At 51.7% G+C, this 23,057-nt stretch overlaps 1 protein-coding gene across 5 annotated transcripts; it reads right to left on the bottom strand.

Moving 5' to 3' along the window:
• Window positions 1-170: 170 nt before the first annotated feature.
• Window positions 171-22,274, bottom strand: LOC101394347 (kallikrein-15-like). 5 transcript variants are annotated; one of them, XM_087421297.1, is made up of 6 exons: window positions 22,201-22,274; window positions 8,165-8,288; window positions 4,852-4,925; window positions 1,887-2,043; window positions 1,048-1,579; window positions 171-525 (listed from the first exon to the last, which is right to left on the bottom strand). In XM_087421297.1, the coding sequence occupies exons 3-5, from the start codon at window positions 4,892-4,894 to the stop codon at window positions 1,288-1,290; spliced, it is 492 nt and encodes a 163-aa protein (XP_087277423.1). In that variant the 5' UTR covers window positions 4,895-4,925; window positions 8,165-8,288; window positions 22,201-22,274; the 3' UTR covers window positions 171-525; window positions 1,048-1,287. The 5 variants fall into 5 exon arrangements, with proteins under 5 accessions (XP_087277423.1, XP_087277426.1, XP_087277422.1 ...); XM_087421300.1 differs by lacking the exon at window positions 22,201-22,274 and adding an exon at window positions 10,051-10,142 and having other exon boundaries at window positions 1,186-1,579; XM_087421296.1 differs by lacking the exon at window positions 22,201-22,274 and adding an exon at window positions 10,051-10,142.
• Window positions 22,275-23,057: the final 783 nt, after the last annotated feature.

Below are 23,057 nucleotides of genomic sequence, written 5' to 3' on the forward strand. Positions count from 1 at the left end.
TGGCTTCATTCTCAAGGCTCCATGTAGTGTCAAGTCAGTACCCAGCTAGGAAAAGAAATCATTCCAGATGCTTCAGAGGGTAGTAAACGTAGGGAATTGGTTTCATGGGTGTTACCGAACCAGGTTCGTTTTGCCTGCCGACCAGAAAGCCAATCACCAAGACGACGGGATTCCAGCAGGAGAGGGTTTAATCACAAGGCAGCCAAGTGAGGAAACAGGAGAAGAAAACTCAAATCCGCCTCCCTGAAAATAGGGACTCAGGGATATTTATGGGGAAGGGGGCAAGGTGGTCTGAAATGTGGAGATAGGTGATTGGAGGTGAGGTAATTGATGAGCTGTGCAAGAGTAGTCAGACTTCATGCCTCTTCATAAGACACATGTTCACAAAACGGCAGCATTCGTATGACCCGAGCATTGAGTTTTTAGCCTCTTGACGTCAAAAGGTCGCTTATCAGACATCTGCTCGGGCTCAGTTGATGGGTTGGTGGTCTCAACCGGCCTGAAGTGGACAAGGGGCTCTAATTCCTGAAAAACAGCCCAAACATCCATTACCATGGTGACCCAGGCTGTAAGGAGAAGTTATCTAGTGGGAGTCAGATAGCATATTGCCTAAACAGCACAATTAACAATGGGCAGAGAAACAACTAAAACTCAACCCAACCACATCTTCCCATTTAAAGTTAAACCACACCCATGCCCACCTTCACTTCCAATACAACCCAACCCCAATCGTCATGTTTGCCGCATCCCAAACAGAATTTACCCCCATCCCCAATTCAACCCTGACATATTTCCCATCCAACATCAAACCAAACCCGTTCCCATTCTCAACTCCAGCCTGTGCCATCCCAAACCAACCACCACATCGTCCACCCCAAACCCAACCCAACCCCATCACCATCTCTAACCCCAACTCCAACCTCACTCCTATTCTAACTGCGCTTCCTTCTCCAGCCCCACACCTATCCCGGGCATCTCCTCTGGCCCAAAGCAAGCAAGACCCGACCCATCCCCACTGCCAACCCTCTCCCCTCCCGCGGCTCTGACCTCACAGGAGTTCGTGCCTCCGCTCTCCACGCCTGCACACACCATGGTGTCCATCAGGCACCCCGGGTAGTCCTTGCTACAAGACGCGGCCGAGATAATGCTGATGTTGGCACAATGCAACTTATCTGGGAGACTCACTGGGGAGGACAGCGCATCCATCAATTTTCAGGCCCTTGTCCCCTCCGCCCAAGAGCCCTGGAGAATAGGGCCCCCGGTGGCCCGACATCCAGCTCCATCCTTTCACGCCCCTTGTGACTCTGGGCTCCCCGTGGTCCTAGACTCGCTGCCAGACACCAGGCCCCAGCCGGACACCACACAGGCCTCTCCAGCTTGGGGGCAGCGCGTGGGCAGTGCCACGAGGCGCACTTCCGGGGAGAGGAGCGCGGGCCGGCTCAGTCGCAGCAACATTACGTCATGGAGACGGCCGCGCGCTACGTAACCCGGATGTGGGATGAAGCGCGAAACAGCCCGTAGTTGCTCTGGGCCCTCGCGCTTGCGCAGATTGTGCTCGCCCAGCCGCACTCGCATGGAGCTGTGCGGGCGAGTGATTACCCGCAAGTGGAGTGAGGAGTAGATAGGAAAGTCGAAGAGCAGGCTGCCTGGGGTCCCCTGCCCCTTTGGGAATCTGGGTATCCCGTTGCCCTCTCCTCAAGGCCCTGAAGCCAATAGTGTCAGCCCCTGCCCCTCGGGGACCAAGGTGTCCAGAGTCATGCACACACTTTGAACTCACACCCTGGCTTCAGCTCTTTCTTTCTCCGAATCCAAGATCCTCAGATCCCAAGACCCCCTTAGACCCTCTCCACCATGCCCCCTCGGGACCTTGAGCCCTGCCTTCATACCGGGTTTGGCAGTGGGCTGCAGACAGCACCCAGCCTGGGGAGATGAGGGAAGCACCGCAGTTAAAACGTCCACGCTCGAAGAGGGCCACTTGCCACGGCTGGGAGTGGGGTGCACACGCCTCACCTCTCGGTATCTTGTCACTGCCGTCCTGCGAGGCTGGGAGAGGGGCCAGAGGCTGGTGCCTGAGGACAGAGTCCTTTTCCTCATACCCTACGCCCTCCTTGCACCCTGCCCTCACTACATATTTTTCACCCGTGTCTTCCCTTAAGACGTCCCTGGTGTTGATTTTTAAGCACTGCCTTCTCTCTAGCTTTTACAACTGCTGCTTGTTTTCTCCAGAACCGTCCCCCTGCCCTCGCCCCCCGACCCCATTCGCTGCAGGACTCTGGGAGAGAGAGGAATTGAGAGGACGAGAGGGCAAGAAGTCCTCTGTGATAGGGAGTGGAGGCAGGGACAATGGATACAGGTCCAGACAGGTGGTCACTTGGAACCAGCCATTCAAGTTCACTGAGCTGTCACAGACATCAAATGGATGTGGCCATTCAGTATGAATGACACACAGTCTTGGCTGCAGAGTCTGGACATCTCAGCCAAATGCAATGTGTCATACAAGGACACAGATGCGGCCGCACAAGGTCGTGGGCAAACATACAGCCACAACCAGCCTTCCAAACTTAGGAACTGATAGGGAAACGCTTTAAGCAGAAACCCGCTTGCGCGCACATGGGTTGCAGCTTCAAGAATCATAGCACAGACGTGCATATGTGGGTGTGAATACGGACAGTTAAGACGGGCGTGCACACACACAAAAACACATTCACAGACTCATATTTGGACGTAGAAGTTCAGACCTAAATTTACCGTGTGGGTCTGCATATACTAGGTCCAGATGCGCACACTTGCCCATGGGGTCTGAACACATAAGGTGGGGTCCTTAATAAGGGTACTAAGGTTGGGTCCTTAATAAGGGTACGTGGGGAGAGACACCGATATGCATTCAGGCCCCCAGAGACTCGTTCACACATATGAGTCTATCATATAGTGGTTAAATCTGGAGTGATAAAGTCCCCTGAGCCCAAACATATTATCTGTGAGACTTTGAGCAAAATATTGGACCTCTCTGTGCTTCTGTTTCCTCATCGGTAAAATGGGATTGTTGTAAGAATTAAATAGGTGTGTGTGTATGTGTGGATGTGGTGCCTGGCACATTGTAACTGCCTAATAAATATGAGTTATTTTAAACAAAGGAGACATTTATTTATGCATACATACATGTGGGTGTTCAGGTTGTGGACTCAAATACGGCCAAAGTAAGCCAGACATACCTGCAGACCTGGATGAAGATAGCCAAGATCAAAACTGTGATTCATCACTAAGCCTCTTTGTGGAGATTCAAACTTATAGACACCGACCCAGAGGCCAACACTCAGATGTGGACCCACTAGATCAGACCCCAGGGCGACACCTGGACACAGGGCTGGGCATTCAAGATCAAAGACACACAACTAGAGACACAGGTAGCTAGGACAGGACATGTTTATCCATTTCTAGATCAGCCGCTAAGTCCGTCACTTGATTCCAAGGTCACTCATGGGGTTTGGTGTCTGGGGACCTGGTTCACAAAGGTGGGAAGAATGTGGACACACAGGGCCTTGCCCACTCACCACACACCCACACACACAGAACTGCACCACGCACAGGGACATAAACAGAGATGTTTCAAGGTCACAAGACTACGATCCCCTACACTGGGCAATGTGGATATGTCCCCTCAAGGTCACAGCCAGGCACACAGACACCCACATTGGGCCAGGATTTGCACAGACAGACCAAATGCCCACAGTCTGCCTTCCAGGGTGAGGAACTGGAAGGCGGATTTGTTGGACGAGGGGCTTAACAAGAAAAGGGTGGGGCGTCCTGCAAAGAACGCAAAGAGAGTATGGGCTGAACAGCTGGGCACCGAGGCTGCACTCAGCCAGTCCAAGCCGGACGAGGGGAGGCCCTAGCTGGGCGCAGCGGGCAGGCAGGAGGCAGGGAGGAGACGGTACGGAGAGGACCTGAGGGGAGGCTGGCAGCAAGTGGCGGGGGATGAGGTGCCCCAGGGACGAGGGTGATGTGGTGGGGTCAATGAAAATCCATCCTCGACTTCTCCAGGGTACAGGCATCAGGTTACAATTAATTTCTCCACAGGAGGTGGCTGAACACCAGGTCTAGAGTTCTCCTGCCACTCAAGGTCACCTTGACCTAGTGGCTTTCCCTCTCTGAGCCGCAGCCCCCTCGCCTGTCAATTGAGGCCAGTAGAGCCCACCCACAGAGGATTAGATGAGCATCCTAGTGCTGGGCCCTGTGCCTGGTATATACTAAGTGCCCGGCAATGCTAACACACCCTTACAGGGCACCACCCCGGGCCACACACCTTCTAGTGCCCACACGTCTATTGTTAGTGTCCATGGTACAATTGGACAAGCTGAGTCACAGAGACGGTGGGGAACTAGAAAGTGGCAGAGGTGGGATTCGAACCGAGAGTCTGTGTTCTTGGCCTCTCAATGCTTGTTTAATGCTTATTATGAGCTTTACCCACATTACGCTGTTGAAACTTCATCATTATTGTCGCAGGTAGGTGCCATCTTCTAGAGAAGGCATTTGAAGCCCAGAGAGGGGAAGTAGTTTCCTCAAGGTCACACAGCAAGGAAGGGGCAGCCCCAGAACTCAAACTCAGGTCTGTGTCGCCCCAGGGCTGTGTTCATTGTTGTGGGGACTCCAGAGCAGCCCCAGGCCCCTGACAGCTCTTGGGGTGGGGTAAGAACTCAGGGATGAGGTGGAGGCGGGAGTGAGGGAGGGATCATCACATGGTCTCCAGGTCAGAGAGGGGCTGGCAGATTGCAGGGCCCACATATGCTCGGGATGGAGGAGTAAGGTGGCACCGCACTCCCACAGCCCCGGACCTGACCTGGCCCCGCTCACCTGCAGACATCAGCAGGAAGGAGAAGGTGAGGAGAAGCCACATTGTGGAGGAGGGACCAGGGCTCTACTGAAGTCTGGGGAGGGGAGAGAATGAACCAGGGTGAGGCTGGACCCTCCTGTCCCCACCTGGATACCTCTAGACACAAACTCATTCCACCTGCTGCTTAAGAAACCTGTCTTCAACATCCTTATTCTGCACCCATGACTTGCTCTTCCTCCCAGGTTGCCCATCTCTGAAGGATCTGCTGTTCCTCCAGGCTCCAGGACAGACCCCCAGCCCGTCAGACCCCAGCACCATCCCACTTGTCCCCTGGATCTCTCTCCATCCCCAAAGCCTGGCTCAGGATACATTCTCTCCCCAGACGCTATCCCAGGCTCCTATCTGGCCTCATGGGTCCCCCCCACCAATCTGTCCCTCCACTCATGTCCCCACCCCCCAGCCTGTCCCCCTATGTGGCCCTGCAGGGTCTTTCTACACCCAGAGTTGGCCATGTTCCCTTCCTGCTCACAGCCATCATGGATCTCCAGCACTCCCAGTATAAGGTCCAAGGTCGCAGCCCCCAGCCTCACTTTTGTGGACGGGAGTGACCTCTCCCCTTCCAGCCCCTCTGGCCAGGTCTCTCGTGACCTTGCTGTTCTAGACACAGCCGATGCTTCCATTTTCCTTCCTGCAATTTCATGCCTCTGTGCCTTTGCTCAGGCCGTTCTTCCTCCCAGGTATGCCACTCCCTTCAAAGTCCACTTCCTCCTTGAGGCTTTTTCTGACCTCCCCCTGTCAGTGATGTCTGCCTCCCGCAGCAGACTGGGAACTCCCTGAGGGCAGGCTCTGCGTGGGTGGACTCTGGATCCCCAGCACTGCCAGCTGCAGGGTCCTGTCCTTGGCAAGCTTTGGGAATGAATTAAAGTCCTTCCTCCCTCCCCCTTCCAAATTCATATGTGCCCTCTGAGGCTCAGCCCCCACCTCTTCTGAGAGGCGCCGATACCTTACAGGTATCTCTTCTGGGTCCCACAGCACAGATCCCCAGGAATGCTCAGGTTGGGTCTTTTCTGTGTCTCCACCCTATAATCTGGAATTTGGGGTCTGGAATGTCAAAACTGGGTTCTAGAGTCATGCTTCTTGTGTCTGGAGTAGGGTTCTGGATCTTGGATTCTGGACCTAGATCTAGATCCCCTATTCTGGATTCTGAACACTCAATTCTGGATTCTAGTTTTTTGAATCTCTGATTCTGGATTTTGGACAGTGGATTTTGGATCTAGACTCCCAATTTTGGGTCTTGGATTCTGGACCACCCAATTCTAGATTCTGGATCATGGATTCTAGATCTTAATCTCTGGTTCTGGATTCTGGATCCAGATCTCTGGTTCTGGATCTTTGATTCTGAACCCCAATTCTGGATTCTCAGTTTCGGGGTCTAGAGTTGGGCATTCATGACCTGAAGTCTAGAATGTGGATTTTGGAGTGTGAGTTCTGAAGTTTTGTTTTGGAATCTGGATCCTGGAGTTTGGCCTTCGAATGACAAGTCTCAGGCTTGGATTCTAGATCCTGGGCCTTCACATCTAGAGTCCAGACTAGGATTCTGAAGTCTGGTGTTTGGAATCCGGGACTCGAGGTCAGAAACCTTCACACCTGCTGTGTGAAGCCTGGGGCCTGGGATATGAATGGTAGATTTTGGATTTTGAGTTTTGGGGCTTGGATTCTAGAGTCTGGGTCTTGATTCTGAGGTTTCATGGGTTGACTTTGGATTGTGAAATCTGGAGTTTCAAATATGCATTGTGCATTTAAGAGGCTGGGCAAGGAGACATGGGCCTTGCTTCCACGATTCTGAGATTCCTAGACCCTTGACTCTAGAGTATGAATTTAGAGACTGGGAGACTGGAGCCTTTATTCTGGATCCTGCAGTCTTGATTCTGGGTTCTGAGGCTTGAAATATGGATTCTGCTTTTTGAGGCTGGATATCATCAGTAAGATGACCCAAGGCTTTGGGAATTTGAAGTTGTCTTCCAGTATCTCAAGACCATAGAGGGCCCTGAACAATTATGTAGAGTCTATCTTGGCTTGTTTAACTAGTGAGGGGACACAGAGAGCAGTAGGAATTGACCTCAGAACACCCAGTGAAGGATGAGTCCTATTATAAGTATGGTCCCTCCCTGTGTCTGGAAAGGCATCACCTTTATGGGAAGAGGCTGTTTAGGAGATCATTGCCCAGTGCCCAGGGGTCCCTGGACCCTGATTTCCCCATAGATAATATGGGAGAATGATGGCCTGTAAATGCCAGATGTTTTTCAGACATTCCAGAACCACAGACCCTCCGTTATTCCAGAACCCTAGGGTTCCAGTCATTCTAGAACCACAGACCCTCAAAATCTGTAGAATACCAGACCTTCTAGAATCTCAGGCCCTAAGACATTCTGGAAGTCTAGGTCCTCAGACACTCTAGAACCCAAGATGTAACAATAGTCTAGAACCTCAGATCTCCAGACACCCTAGACCCCTAGATCTCCAGATGTTCTGGAACCCCCAGACCTTGAGGCAGTCTGGATTCCCGGGCTGAGAGCTATTCTAGAACTCCTTTGTTCCTTCATCTCGCCTCAAATTTGTACTCAAAGTCACAGTAGGCCACAGCTTCAGCTGAGCAGTCGCTGTTTACATGATCTCATTTATCCTCTGGACATTTATCCTCATTTATCTTCAGGTGGTTATTATGGCTTTCTCCCTAATATGGAGGAAACTGAGGCCAAGAGAAGGGCATCACAGGGAAAGGCTACACAAAGGGCAAGAGGAAATCAGTGTCCTGACTCTGGGGACACCTGGTTGGCCCTTCGCCCCCAGCCCTGGAGCCACCTCCCTCTGTTGGGCGTGGGTGGTGGCGAGGGGAAGGAAGTGAGCCACCGGGGTGGCTTCCGAGGTGCCAGGCTAAGCGCTTTCCATCATAGTCGCACGTGGTCCTCCCACTAACGCACAGAGGCAGGTACTGTCGGCGTCCCCAAGACATAGATGGGGACACTGAGCGCTTGGGGGATCCATGGGAGGGCGCCCTGCCCCCATACAGTGACGTCAGCGCCCCTCCTCCCGCCCCCTCTTTCGAATCATACCTGCGATCCCGGGGCATATCCCCAGATGTCCTTTACCTCCACAGCGGCCTGAGTTCCACCTTCTGCCTTGCTCCTCCTCCTCCCCCAAGTCTTTCATCAACTCCCGGGGTTCCATCACCAGCCACGCAGCTCTCCTCATCTGACCCCGAGCTCCTGCCTAGGGCGGCCACCTGCTCCTGGGAACACCCCTCCCCAGTGTCCCCAGGCCTCTCTCACTCACTGTGAAAACTAGCAGAATCTCTGGTCCTGGCCCCTCATCACCACCAAACCCTGGGGTCCTTTGTCAGCCTCTCCTGCTGGTGCCAGGGCCTGGGGAAGCGAGTAGGTGAGGCAGGTCTGTCAATCTGCAAAGAGATGGAGAAGTGGGTGGGATATCAGAGCCAGAGATGGATAAAGGAAGAGTCAGAGAAAGGGAGGCAGAGGCAGAGATAGAAGGACAGAGAGACAGAGAGGGAGACTCAGTGGGCATCTAACCGAAGTAGACTGAGAGAGACAGACAGAGGGAGAAAGATAGAGGAAAGAAAGAGGAGCAGACATAGAAAGACAGAGAGACAGAGAGGAGCCCAGAGAAAGGAGAAGAGAGGAAGAGGGAGAGGAAGGGGTAAGGAGAGAGGGGAGGAGAAAGGGAGGGAAAGGGAGAGGCAGGAAAGGAGGGAAAGAGGGAGGGAAGGAGAGGGCCTGAGATGGCCCTCAGAGACAGAGGCAGGGGTCGACCAGGTGTGTGGAGTATTCAGCTTCTAAAAAAATAGAATACAAGATTACTCGTGTAAACTTAGATATGAACCTGATTATTCTAATGAGAAAAGAAATAAGAAATATAAATAGAAATCTAAACGTGAAAAAGAGTAATAACAAATGACATGTTTAAAAGAGTATACAGGGGGCCGGCCTGGTGGCACAAGCGGTTAAATGCGCATGCTCCGCTATGGCAGCCCGGGGTTTGCCGGTTCGGATCCCGGGCGCACACCGATGCACGGCTTGTCAAGCTGTGCTGTGGCGGCTTCCCATATAAAGTGGAGAAAGATGGGTAAGGATGTTAGCCCAGGGCCAGTCTTCCTCAGCAAAGAGAGGAAGATTGGCAGATGTTAGTTTAGGTCTGATCTTCCTCACACACACAAAAATAAATAAATAAAAATATCATAAATAAAAAGTAACATAAGTTATGTTATTTTAAGGCCTTTTTAATTAAAGTTGGGTGCAATTTAAATGGACCTTCTTTTTTCAGTTAAAACATTCCTGAACTTATGCAAAAAAAAAAAAAAAATATGTGTTCATAAGATGACGACGATAACCCTCACAGCATATGCTCATGGTTTTTCATCAGTGTGTTGTAGCCATGTCATTTCCAAGTGTTGGATGTGGAATAAAAAATGTCTTTTACTTCTAAAAAAATAAATAAATAAATAAATAAATAAATAAATAAATAAATAAATAAAAATAAAAGAGTATACAATACCAAAATCATCACAAAATCCGGAAAATGCATAATATTTTAATTAATTAATTGCCTAAAATGTCTCTATGTTGTTTCTTCCCTACACTTTTTGTCTTCATACTCTTTGATTACCAATTCCTATGATCAAATGGTTTTGTAGTATCATTTTCTAGAAGAGAGACAAATAATTCAGTCTTTCTTCTATCATAGTAGGTCAAAATTTGGTTTTTATTATTGATGCTTAAAAACATTTGAAGGTGAATACCACCTAATGGTCAAAGAATGACATGGAAAGGTATTTTACACTGTATCTCAAGCACTAGAACAATGCCTGGTAAAAGAAAATATTGTATCAGTAAGATATTATAATAATAATGAAGATATGTGCCCCTGATAATATGATCTCAAAATATAAAGCAATTACGATTTACAAAAATAGAATGTGTACTAGTCTACAAAGAAAGCCTCAATAATTCCCCATGATCCAACATCATGGAGACTGTGTTCTTTCACCAAAACATCATAAAATTAAACATCACCGAATGACAAAATAAGAGCTTTTTGAAAATCTTTTATGTCTCAACAATTAAAACAAACTAAGTAACCTCTAGATAATTAGTAAATCACAATGGAATTTACTGAAATAGTAATGAAGGTTTCACTTCACTTACCCGTTGCTATGTAACAAGCACCCCAGAACTGAGTGGCTAAAACAAAGCCATTTCATTTGTTCATAGTTTGGTGGGGTGGCTGGGCAGGGTTCAGCTGGGGTGGTTGATCTGTGCCACGTGGTGTTGACTGATGTTGTTCGGGAAGCAGCATTGAGCTGGAGGGTTCTGGATGGCCTCACTCACATATCTGGCCCCTCAGCTGGGATATTTGGAAAGCTGTGTCCTCTTTCTGCTCATAGTCTTTCAGCCTCCCTCTCATCACATGTCTCTCCAGCAGATAGTTGAACTTCTTTTACATGCAGCTCAGGGATCCAAAAGGATGAAAATGGAAGCCACAGGGGCCCCTTAAGGGCTATCTTTGGAAGCTGCACAATGTCACTTCTGGCCACATTATATTGGTCAAAGTAGGGTACTTTTATTTTAGTCTAAAGGACTCTCTTTAGCTTCTCTTGTAGAGTAGGTCTACCAGTGATAAACTCCCTCAGCTTTTGTTTACCTCGGAATGTCTTAATTTCTCCTTCATTTTTGAAGAATAGTTTTGCCAGCTATAGAATTCTTCATTGACTTTTTTCTTTAAGGGCTTTAAATATGTCACCCGACTGCCTTCTGGCCTCCATGGTTCCTAATGAGAAAGAGGCTGTTAATCTTATTGAGGATCTTGTATGTGATGAGTGTCTTCTCTCTTGCTACTTACAGGATTCTCTCTTTAGCTTTGGCTTTCAGCAATTTGACTAAAATGTGTCTTGTAAATCTGTTTGAGTTTATCTTGCTTGGACGTCATTGGGCTTCTTGGATGTGTAGATTCATGTCTTTTACCAATTTGCAAAGTTTGGCCATTATTTCTTCAAATATTTTTTCTGTCCCTTTCTGCTTTCTCCTCCTTCTGGGACTCCCATGGTGTGTATGTTGGTACACTTGGTAGTGTCTCAACAGATCCCTCTGGCTCTGTTCATTTTTCTTCATGCTTTTTTCTTTTTGCTCCTCAGACTGGATAATTTCAATTCCATATGTTCAAGTTCATGGATTCTTTCTTTGCCTGTTCAAATCTTCCATTGAATCCCTTTAGTGAATTTTTCATTGCACCTACCTAGTGTACTTTTCATCTTCAGAATTTCTATTTGACTCCTTTTTTTTTAATAATATCTATCTCTTTATTACATTCGCTATTTGTTCATACATGGTCTCCTGATTTCTCTTAGTGTTTTGTCTATGGTTTCTCTCAGTTCAATGAGCATATTTAATACAGTTGAATTAATGTCTTTGTCTGGTAATCCCAATGTCTGGGCTTCCTCAAAGATGGTTTCATCAATTATTTTTTTCTGTGAATGGGCCATACTTTCCTGTTTCTTTGTGGATATTCTACATTTTTGTTGAGAACTGGGCATTTTGAGAATTATGATGTGATAAGATGGAAATCAGATTCTTTCCCTCATTAGAGATTATTGAGTTTTGCTTAAGGGCAACAATCATTTACTTGTTTTCCAATTTATTGGACTTTTCCAAATTATTTTCCAAACTCTGTATTCCTTGTTGAGTGTGGTCACTGAAGTTTGGTCCATTTATCTCTAAGTCAGCCAGTGACTTACCAGAGATTTCCTTAAATCCATAAGATATTCCTCAAGATATAGACGCAAAATTATCAAAAAAAATACTAGCGAACTTCATTCAGCAGCATATGAAAAGGATTATACACAATTTTTCAAAAAGGGTATGTCTCTTTGAGTCTTCCTATAGCCATCACCAGGGAAATCCCTGCAGCCTAAGGAGCATGCTTTACGTTTCACCCTGGCACTAGCTAGCCCCTCCAGGAACACGAATGCCATCCCTAGAGCTGTGGTAGGGCTGAGGAATGGGGGTAGTATCTAGTTCACATGCAATATTCTCTTACTGAATTTCAGCAGCCTCTACCTTCATCAAGCAGTCCCTAGTTGCTGTAACTGTCTGATCAGATTTTAGAGTTCTGAAATAGTTGATTCTGATCATCTTTTCTAGTTTAATGGTTGTTTTGGTGGAGGGACTAATCCCTGAGCTTCCTATTCTGACATTTTCCAAGTCATGGTGGAAAAGACTGGGGACTAGGGCTCTGGGGTGGACATTGGTTGTAGGAAATCTTTCCTTGGAAGGTAGTTTTTGAAGGAAAGGCCTGCCCTGCCTTCCTCCATCCTCTGTTTATCTCCATGACTCTCAGTCTCCTTCTCTGGGAAACTCCCACAAACCCATGATGTTTGTGGGTTCATGCAGGGTCTTGAATCCACTGGAGAAGTCTCCTGTGGAATTCCAAGCTTGCCCAACATACACATCAGCCTATGCCTGTTCCCTGGCTGGACACAGCAAACCACACAAGCTGAGTAAAGACAGTCCCAACCCAGGATTCTGACAAACCACAAGTCCATCCTGATTTGGGGCTTCAGGACTCTAGTGCCTTGGCCCAGACCCTCAGAAATCATGCTGTTTTGACCCCCACTATAAATGACACTGTTAGATTATCCAATATGGCTCAAGGCTTGCAGGTAAACAAATACACTCTTTTCAGGCAGAACATCCCAAAGACATGCAGATCACTGCTCAGGAGTCCAGGGCAAAGGCAAGACCTCCCTTTGAGCAAGACTTACCCCCTACTAAACATCCTTCTTCACAGGGTTGTTGTGAGAATTCAGTGAAGGCGTGTGTGTGAGGCACTAGTACGTCCCTGGCCCGGGGTAGTGCCCTGTGAGGGTGTGCTGGCATTGCTGAGTGCTTAGTGTGTGCCAGGCATGGTGCTCAGAGCTTACAGACACTCACTTCATCCTCAAACATCCCTATGAGGTGGGCACTACTTTCTTATTAGACAGAGGAAGGGGCCGTGGCTCAGAGGAGGTGACCATCAGGTCAATGTCATTCTGGGTGCAGGGGATCCAGACACCACGATCAATCACCAAATGCAAAGAAATTAGTTGTGACTTGATGCCCCTGCCCTGGAGAGGGTGGGGTGGACTTTCATTAACCCCCTCCCTTGACCCTCATCATTGGGATTCCCTCAGAACCTCCCCCATGCTGCCACCATCCTCACAGGCTCTCTCTGTGTCCTCTACTCTTCCCGTCCTCTATCTACCCACTGCACCCAGCTGGGGCCCCCACCCACCTCCAACTCCAGCTGGCCAGGTGCAGCCTCAGTGCCCATGTGTTTTACGAGAACAGAGAAGGGTTTGAGATGTTCTTACTTGCAAACAATTAAGTTAGCCTGCCACAATTTAAAGATACTGGCAGAACACAGCATACTCCTAGGTGAGAGACAAAGGATTTATTACTCACAGCACAGCAGGCAACATGAGGCTCCATGTTCACATCAGTTCCCCTTGCCCCCCGAGTCCTACAGGATGATCAGGGGTCCCTGGTGGATGCTGGGTGCACAGTGGTTTGTGCCCCTGCTGGGAACCTTGAGCTTAGGAATCCTCAATTTTGTAAGGGGGCTGCTGACAAATTTGTCCAAACTTTGCCCTGGAGGGAGATATTATCTTTATTATCCTGGATGGAAAACAGAACTGCTCTGGAGGGACGTATTATGTTTACTCTCCTGAGCAGTGAACAGTGAATCAGTTGTGAAGACATTATATTTATTATCAAGGACAGTAAACAGATATGATCTGGGAAGATACATTATTTTTATTATCCTGGACAATAAACAAACCTGCTCTGACGGAGAGACCATCTTGCAGACTGTTTCCTAGAAAAGCATCTGTAAAACAGCGGTCCAGATCAAAACAGACCTTAAGGCCTAAGCTTTGATGTCCAAATCTGTCCGTGACTGTGTGTGTGCACGCACATCCATGTCTTTACAGTTCATATTGATATTCACAAATGAACGTCTATGCTGTGATTCTTGAAGCTGTAACTCATGTACATGTGAGTGAATTTAGCTTAAAGTGCTGTGTATATCAGCACCTAAGCGTGAAAGTCTGGTTGTGCATGTATGCATGTCCACAACCTTGTTTGGCTATATTCATGTCCTTCAGTTTGGCTGAGATGTCCAGACTCTGAGGCCAAAACTGTGTGTCACATATGAGTGGCCACACCCATTTGATGTCTATGACAGGTTGGTGACCTGGGATGACTGGTTCCAAATGACCACCTGTCTAAACCCATACGCACGGTTCATATCTCACCCCCCAATCACAGAGGACTTTTTGCCTTTCCCCTTCCTCTCTCTGTCACAGGTCCTGTAGAAAATAGGGTGAGACAGGAAAGTTCTGGAGAAAACAGGTGGCACTTGTAAAAGCTAAAGAGGGCAGTGAATTACAAATAAGAATCAGAGACTGGTGGAGGCCTCTATGAAGAATATGCAGGGAGGGCAGGGTGCAGGGAAGGAGCAAGGGCTGAAGAAGAAGCCCCTGTCCTCAGGGGTCATCTACCACCTCTCCCAGTGGCCCAGGACACTGACAGTTCCCGGAGGGTAAGGAGTGTGCGTCCCACTCCCAGCCACGGCAAGTGGTCCCCTTCAAGTGTTGATACTGCGGTGCTTCCCTCGTCCCCCACACTGGGTACTGTCTGCAGCCCAGTGCCAGACCCAGTGTGAAGGCAGGTCCTGTGGGGGCGTGATTGGGGGTCAGAAAGCCTGGGTCTTGGAGGAGGCAGAGCTGGGGTCCTGACTGCTGGTTTGGAGGCAGGAATGGGCCCAGAGTCCTGGGTTCTGAAAGAGGAAGAGGTTACAGGCCCAGTCCCAATGTGAAGAGGGGTATGGGACCCTAACTCTTAGGTTCCTGAGAGAGAACAGAGGAGACTGGTGATGTCCCATGTCCTGAAGTCCTGATGTGGAAGGACTCATTATATCCACATCTAGTAACTAGGACCACCCAGGGCGCCTGATGAACACCATGGTGTGTGCCGGAGTAAAGGGTGGAGGCTCAGACTCCTGTGAGGTCAGGGCCCAGAGAGGCCATCAGAGCAAGAAGAGGGATAGAGGCTGGTTTGAGAGTTGGGAAGGGATTGGATTTGGGTTGCACTGGGTTAGAGAAGATGCCAGGGTAGTTTGTTGATAGAGCAGGAAAAGCAGTGAAAATGGGGGGTGGGGTTGGGGCTGGACTAGAGATGGTGATAGGATAGTGCTTGGGTTGGGTCAGGGACTGACAATGTTGTGGTTGGTTTGGGGTGGCACGGTGAGGGTTGGGAGTGGGAATGGGTTTGGTTTGCTTTTGGTAGAGAAATATGTGTGGGTTGAATTGGGAATGGAGGTAAGTTTGGTTTGGAATGCAGAAAACACAGATCTAGGGTTTGATAGAACTGGATGGGAGGATTGGCATGGGTGTGGTTTGATTTTGAATGGTGAAGATGTGGGTGGTTGGGCTGGGTTGGGTTAAATTGGGTGAGTTGAGTTGAGTTGGATCGGGATTGTGTGCGTGGGTTTGGATTGGTTTGCGCTAAATTGGATTGGGTTGAATTGCCTTGGATTTGGGTGTATGGTGTGGTTGGTTTGATTGGGGTTAAATTGGGTTGGGTTGGGCTGGGTTAAGTTGGGTCGTATTTGTTTGAATTGGCTGGGCTTCTGTGGGTTGGTTTGGATTGGGTTGGTTGAGCTGGATTGAGTTTTGTGGTTGTAGATGGGAACAAGATGGGGGTGAAGGCACTGGATCAAGGAGGTCCTCACTCAAGCTGAGGCACATCTCTCCACAGGCTGAGTCCGGTAACCTGTGGTATGGGGTGAGGGGATGTCAGACATCCAGCCACTGGCTGAGCATATCCTTCTACCCTAGTCCTTAAGGTTTTAAACTGTGGTTATCTGTGTCCACTTCCATCTCACTCTCTATCCCGGGATCTTCTGTGTTTTCTCATCTAGGAAAGAAGGAAGATTTTATCAAGTTCTTGACACACAGCTGGGCTGACTCCATGTGACCTCTTCTGGTTTTACTGAACAGCAGAGATAATCAACTTGTTGGAAACCTAGAAAACCTAATCAGGTTAACAATGGAGGCCACGCAGGGGTGGTTCCTGATTCTCTTCTGAGACCCCAAAATGTGATTTTCAAGGCGACTTGAATCTTAGGTTCAGGAACCTGGCTCCTGAGACCTAAATATCTTATTTATGGAGTAGCGCTCTTTAGATTTTGCAGTGAGGATGCCCTTGACCTGGGAGGGCAGATCTGCAGAATAAGGAGTGGGGTGGTTGGGACCCCAGCACTGTTTTGGAGGACATTGGATTTTGGAATGCTAGGGAACTTGCTCTGGGACACCCCTGGACCTCTGGATCTGGGGGGGTGCTATTATTATGGATCTTTGGGACCCCAAGGGTTTTTTTTCAGAGGATCAATAGATTAAAGGAACTAGATTCTCAGGCTGGGAGTGCAGGAATCAGGGAGTTCTGAAAGCCAAGTCTTCTATTTCAGGGGACACAGAGAGTGGGAATGCTCTCCAATTGGCTCAGAGTCTTGAGGGATCAGGGAGTCTCAGAGCCCCACTGCTGGTATTTCAGGGTTCACTAGGTCTTGGGGAGCTAAGACTTCATTTGGGGTTAAGGTATATGAGGCTGTGTATCAGGGTCAGTGATACCCCACTATTTCTGTCCCCATCTCCCCAGCACTTCTTACCAGCTTTGTCCTCAAGATCAAGCCCCCAGGAACCACATGCCTGGTGCTATCTGGCCTTGGCCCCAAAAAATGCATCCAGGGTGATCGAAGACCTACAGGAAATAAGTTCTTGTTCCCCCTCCCCTTCAACAGCCTTGTGTATGGGAGGAGTTGTTCAGCTCCCAGGCAGCAGGGGCAGGGCCTTGGCCAGCATCTGGGTGCCAGCAGGGCAGGGGTGGGGCCCTAGGGGAACCAGAGCTTTAAAAGGCTCCCCAGGGAGTCTCTCTACCTCCAACCTCACCGCCTCCCTCCCCCTGGACATCTCTGTCACCATGTGGTTCCTGGTTCTGTGCCTTGACTTATCCTGGTGGAGACTGGTGAGACAGTGGGGGGGATCCAGGAAGGGCAGCGGGCCATCACCTCTGCATAAGACCTTCCCCTCTCACCCAGCACTCAAGCTTCATCCCCCAACCCATAGTCCATTCCAAGACAGCCCTCCAACCCACAGTCCATCCCAGGTACCAGGATCTCCCCAGTCTCTCCAGCTCCACCCTAAAATCCTACCCCAGCCCCTCCACCTTTGTCAAATTCCTCACAGCCCTCATTCCCACACTTAGTCCCTGCTCCCTCCCAGGGCTTCCAGGAACCTTCTCCCCTTCCCCAGCCAACTCCCTGCCCCCAGCCACTTTACCAAAGAGGCGAATCCCGGGCCAGCTCTGTCTCTCTCTCAGGACTCCCATTCTTCCAAGGACTTCTCCCAATCACACTGGTCCCTGGGACCCTGGTCATCCCCTTCTACCCCCTGGTTCTCTATAGCTCAATGCTCTGGTGCCTGAGCCCATGCATCCCACCATATCCCAGTGACATTCCGCATCTAGCTGCCAGCTCTCAGTCCTGTCCCCCAGACCTTACCTCTGGCCTGCTGGTCCTGCTCCCAGGACACCCAAATTCCTCCAACCTCTCTTGCTTCTTCCCAGCCAAACTGCTTGACCTGTGACTCCATCTGGGCTCCCCATCCTGTTGTGGGGGTTCTGAACATTCCCCCTCCCTCACCGAATCTTTGCTCCAGACCCCCATCCAGCACCTTCTCCAGTCTTCTCCTCCAAGACAAATACCCAGACCCCCCAACAGAAACTCCTTTCTCGCAGAATTTCCATCACTCCCCCACTGCAGGTCTTCTCCCATGCAAATCCCTTCCTTTAGCATCTCTGATTTTCTGGGACCCCCAAGATCCCCAGTACTTTACAAGCCCAGCTGTTCTGCCCTGACCTCCCTTGTGTACCCCAAGAGGTGATTCTAGGATTCCAAATCAAGCAGGGCCTTGAGTCCACTCCACATCTGCTTGGCCCCCGTGTCCCTCTCTTCTCCATTCCTGTCCTTGGAGCACACCAAAAGAACCATGAATCCCTTCAGGACCCTCACTCCATGACCCCCATCCCCTTCAAACACAAGAATCCCAATCCACGTCCTATCCCATTGAGTGTCACTCACCCCCCCCCCGCTCAGCCCTGCCCCAGCCTGACCCCAAATGTATCCCCGAGACCCCTCACCCCAGAGAATGCCATTCCTGGTTCACAGGACCCCAAACTCTCACAGGATCCCTTCCAGCCTAACCCTTTCATTCGCTCTTTGACCTGGAAACCCAAATTCCCCCTGCTCTCCCAGCCCCAATCCAGGACCTTAAATCACACCCAGATTCCCCAGCTCAGATGCTCCTCGTGGCCTCTCAGACCTGATTCCCCACATCTGCATCCTTTTCAGAACCTGAAAGGCCCAACCCAGGCCCTAAATGTTCCCTCAGCCTGGGGTCCCCTTAACCTCCCAAATCCTTCCTCCCCCAGCCTCTGAGCCACCCCCTTGGGGCCTTTATCCCTGGTTTTTAGAATCTCTTTCTCCTCTCAGAATTCACAACCTCCTGTCCCTCAGTCCAAGACCCCAAATCATCCCAAACACCCGACTCCCACACCACATGCTGCGTCAGACGCTGCCTTGTCTCCTACCCTGATCCCTGATCCCTGGGGTCGGCTCTGCTCTCAGCATAACATCACCTCACCCAGAACAACTACTATCCCACAATCCCAGGGACAATTCAGGAGTGCCAGGTCCTTCCCAACACCCACAGCCCATGTCCCCAGCCTGGTCCTCCGCCCCCGGGCCCCTCCAACCCCACAGCACAGCTCCCTCTCCTAGCGCAGCCCCCAGTCCCATTGCTAACTTCCACCCATCCTGACTCAGTACCCCTCTCACAGGTGCTGTGCCCCCCATCCAGTCCCGGATCACAGGAGGCTGGGAGTGTGAGAAGCATTCTCAACCCTGGCAGGCGGCTCTGTATCATGACAGCAACTTCCAGTGTGGGGGCGTCCTGGTGCACCCCCAGTGGGTGCTCACAGCCACCCACTGCAAGACCAAGTGAGCAGGAGCAGGGGGTCTGGGGAGGGGGGCGTCTGTGCTCCCACAGGAATGGTCAGTCAGGGCCATTCCCCTGGGATCACCTCAGGGGAGGCTGGGGGCTGAGGAAGAGAAGGATGGGACTGGTCCAGGTCCCACGGAGAGAGGCAGGGCTGGGACTGGACGACCCCAGGGAAGCCCTCCCATGGCTGCCTGGTCTCTCTCTGTGTCTCCCCGTGTAACTATCTCTCTGTCTCCATGTCTCCGTGTCTCTCCCTGTCTCTGTCCATCTCTGGGTCTCTCAGCTGTCACCCCTGTCTCTGTAGGTCTCACTTTCCATCTCTCTGCCCCGTCTCTGTCTCTGGTCTCTGCCTCACTCCCTCTCTCCATCACCGCTGAGCACAGTCAACCCCAAGATGGGACTGCGGGGGACCGCCAGGGAAAAGGATGCGATCATCCCCAACATGTGTGTGTGTCTGGGGGGGCTTCTCACACTGCCCAGCCCCTCCCTCCAGGACAGTCGTCCATCCAGGGGGACACAGGGGAGGGCTGGTTTCAGCTGGCGCTGGTGGGGGCAGTGGAGGAAGGAGGAGGAGAAGTAAGGAGCAAGGGTGAGAGGTTCTGAGGAGGGAAGGGGGACGCCCACCTTGGGCTGGGGACCAGGCCACACGGCTGCTGGGGAACCAGCCCCACAGCCCCAGCTGCAGCTGAGCTGGTCTCAGGACCCCTCCTCCCTCCTGCCCCACCGCCCGCCCTCCCTCCCTCTCCCCCTCACACTCTGTCTCCCCCTCCCCTCCTCTCCTCTGTTTCTCCTCCGCTCTTTCTACTTCCTGCGTCCCTGCTCACTGTGTCTCTTTCTCCTTCTCCCGCCTCTTCTGTCTTTTCTCTCCTGCTTCTTCCCTGTGAGGAGTTCTCGCCGTCTGTTTTCCTCCTCCCATCTCCTTCGTGCTCTCTCTAGCTCACTGTTCACCTGCCTTCCTCATTCCCTGTATTTTTTTAAGTTTTCTCTTTTTCACTCCATTTCTCTTTGTCTGTGGGTCTGCCTTTCATATTGTCACATCCTTTTTTTTTTCTCACTGTCTCTATTTCTCCATGACTCTAAATCTTTCCTTCTCTCTCTGTCTCTGTCTCTGTCTCTCTCTGTCTCTGTCTCTCTCTCTCTCTCTGTCTCTCTCTCATTTTCTCCTTGTTTCTCTTTGTCTCTTTGGGACCGTCTCCCAGGCTCCCTGCCCCATCTCCCTTCCCCCCTCCTCTATCCTCCTCATTCCCTCCATCCCCCTCTCTTCCCAGCAATTATCAGATCTGGCTGGGTCTCCACAGCCTGTTTGAGGATGAAGACACAGTCCAGTGCTTCTGGGTCACTCACAGCTTCCCACACCCTGACTTCAACCTGAGCCTTCTGGAGAACCACACCCGCCTTCCAGGAAAAGACTACAGCCACGACCTCATGCTGCTCCGCCTAGCACAGCCCGCCCAGATAACCAATGCCTTGAAGGTCCTGGCCCTGCCCACCCAGGAACCCGTCCTGGGGAGCACCTGCTATGCCTCCTGCTGGGGCAGTGTCAGACCAGAGAAGTGTATGTCAGGGGCCAGACAGTGCAGCCTGGACCCCAGACCCCTGGGTGTAAGGGAGGAGGGCGGGGACCTGCACTCCAGGGTCTGAGGGAGGAGGGCTGAGGACACGTGGGTGTCTCTGTTTTCCTGGCCCGTATTCACGTACCCAGATGATCTCCAGTGTATGGACCTCAAACTCACGTCCAGTGACCTGTGTGACACAGCCTACACTAAAAAGACTACAGAGTTCATGGTGTGGGTTGGGCTCTTGAAGGGCAGCAAATACTGCATGGTGAGACAGGCTTTCACCCAAAGGCCTTGAAGGAAGAGAAGGGAGGTGACCATGATTCTGGGCTGAAACATCAGAGCTAACCAGGCATCTGTCCCACTGCTTCCCAGCTGTAGCCCCCCTCCACCAGTGCCTCAGCTCTCTCCCTGGTGCCCCCTTCCCCTTCCCACATCCCCATCCAGGCACCACCTGCATCTCACTCCCCCACATCACCCTTCACCCCTTCCTCCATGCAACAGGTGTTCCTGAGCATCTGTGTGCCCAGCACTGTCCTCCCCCTTCAAGAAGACAGAAGTGACCAGACAGAACAGTCCCCTCACACAGCCCCGCTTCTGGCGAGAGGAGACAGACAGAAACAGTGAACATGACACAGAAGAGATGGTGCGTGTCAGGAGGTGATGGTGCTCTGGGATGGGAGGAGAGAGAGCAGAGCCAGGGAGGTAGCCGGTGTGATGGGGGAGGAGACCTCCTGCGGAAGGTGAGGTGGAGCAGACACCTGCGGCAGGTGAGGGGGAGCCGTGTGCAGTCTGGGGAAGGGCAGAGGGCACAGCAGGTCAGAGGCCCCAAGGGTTGTGGGCCTGGTGTGTGAGGACCAGCGAGACGAGTGTGGACAGAGCCCAGTGAGCAGGGGAGAGGGGGAGGGGACAGCAGAGGGAGGAGAGGGGCCCATCCTGCGGGGCATCCCCTGGGGCCACGGGGGTGGGGGGGACTTTGCTCTTCCTCTGAGTGACCCGGCAGCTGTGGGCGGTGCTGAGCAGGAGCAGGACAGGGTCTGACTTGGGTGTCACAGGTCCCTCTGGCGTCCGTGTGGGGTCAGAGTGCAGGAGGAGGAGAGGCAGGGGGCCCAGGGGGGTGAGGACGGGGTTGACAGGGTGGTGGCAGGGAGGGGGAGACGGGGTCCACTCCCGACACCTCTAAAGGGAGCCCACGGGATTCGCTGACCGAGTGCAAGTGGGAGTGAGAGGCAGCGAGGACTCAAGATGATCCTGAGCTTTGAGCTAAGCGTCAGCTGAGCAACTTCAAGGAGCCGTCTACACCCCCCACCACACACACATACACACACACACAGCCCTGCACATTCACCACGTCTTACTTGAGCCCAGCGTTTTCCGCCAAACCCGCTCCTCCTCCACCCCCTCCACCCCTAAGTCTCCGGGCCGCCCCCGTTCTTCCCGCCCCCAACCCATCAGTCCCCAAGCCTGGTCCCTCCTGCCCCCCGACTCTCACTGACTGTCCCCTCCTCTCTGTTGCACTAACTCCACTGACAGGTGGCTTTGTTCCCACCTGTTCTCACCCCAGCCTTCTTCACAGGCTCCCGACTCTTAGTCCCCCCTCTATTGTACCTTCCCCTGCCCCAGTCGGTCATTCTAATCTCAGCACTGACCTTGCCCGTGTGGTCACTTCAGGGCAGTGCTACAAGTAGGGAGCCCCGCGCTCTACCAGCCTGAGCTCACTCCACAAGCTTCGCTCTGTGACCTGCGCGCAGCCAGGACTGGGGGCGGGGCCTCGGCTCGTGGGCGGACCTGGGGCGTGGTCTCAGCTCCGTGGACAGGGCTGGGCCAGGGGCGTGGCCTCTACTCCATGGGCGGGACTGGAAAGGGGCGTGGTCTCAGCTCCGTGGGCAGAACTGGGAAGGGGCGTGGCCTCTACTCCGTGGGCGGGACTGGGCAGGGGCGTGGCCTCTACTCCATGGGCGGGACTGGAAAGGGGCGTGGTCTCAGCTCCGTGGGCAGAACTGGGAAGGGGCGTGGCCTCTACTCCGTGGGCGGGACTGGGCAGGGGCGTGGCCTCTACTCCATGGGCGGGACTGAAAAGGGGCGTGGTCTCAGCTCCGTGGGCAGAACTGGATGGGGCCATGGCCTGGAGTGGCTGTTCTGTGGAAGGTCTAGGCTAGGCTGTGGAATTACGTTAAATCTCTACTCCGGTGAGGGCAAGTGACCCAGCTAGGGAGACTCCGTATGAAGAGAATGATTTGAACCTGGACAAGAAGACCCAGCGAGTAGGGCAGAGGGTGGAGTGTGTTGCGATGGAGACTCCTTCAGCTCTGGGTCCGAATCCCAGCTCAGTCTCTCAGGCAGTGAGCAAGATCAGGCAAGCTGTCTTCAGTGAGCCCTGAGTCTTCATCCTCGGGGTAAAGGATGGAGATGTAACTGGAGATGAGTTTGGGGTTGAGGGTGGAGCTGGGCTCGGGGTGGGGATGGAGACGCAGATGCGGTTGCCGAGGAGCTGACCTGCCCACTC

The sequence above is a fragment of the Ceratotherium simum genome, chromosome 33 (assembly GCF_057802395.1).
Source record: "Ceratotherium simum simum isolate JZ-2026a chromosome 33, ASM5780239v1, whole genome shotgun sequence".
NCBI lineage: Eukaryota > Metazoa > Chordata > Mammalia > Perissodactyla > Rhinocerotidae > Ceratotherium > Ceratotherium simum.

Bases quoted from the DNA above. Each gene is read 5' to 3' on its own strand.
- LOC101394347 (XM_087421297.1), bottom strand. From the start codon at position 4,894: ATGTGGCTTCTCCTCACCTTCTCCTTCCTGCTGATGTCTGCAG. The intron at 2,044-4,851 runs GTGAGCGGGGCC...CCCCTCTCCCAG, and splicing joins CTTCCTGCTGATGTCTGCAG to CCTCGCAGGACGGCAGTGAC. The intron at 1,580-1,886 runs GTATGAAGGCAG...TCGCCCGCACAG, and splicing joins GCAGCCCACTGCCAAACCCG to CTCCATGCGAGTGCGGCTGG.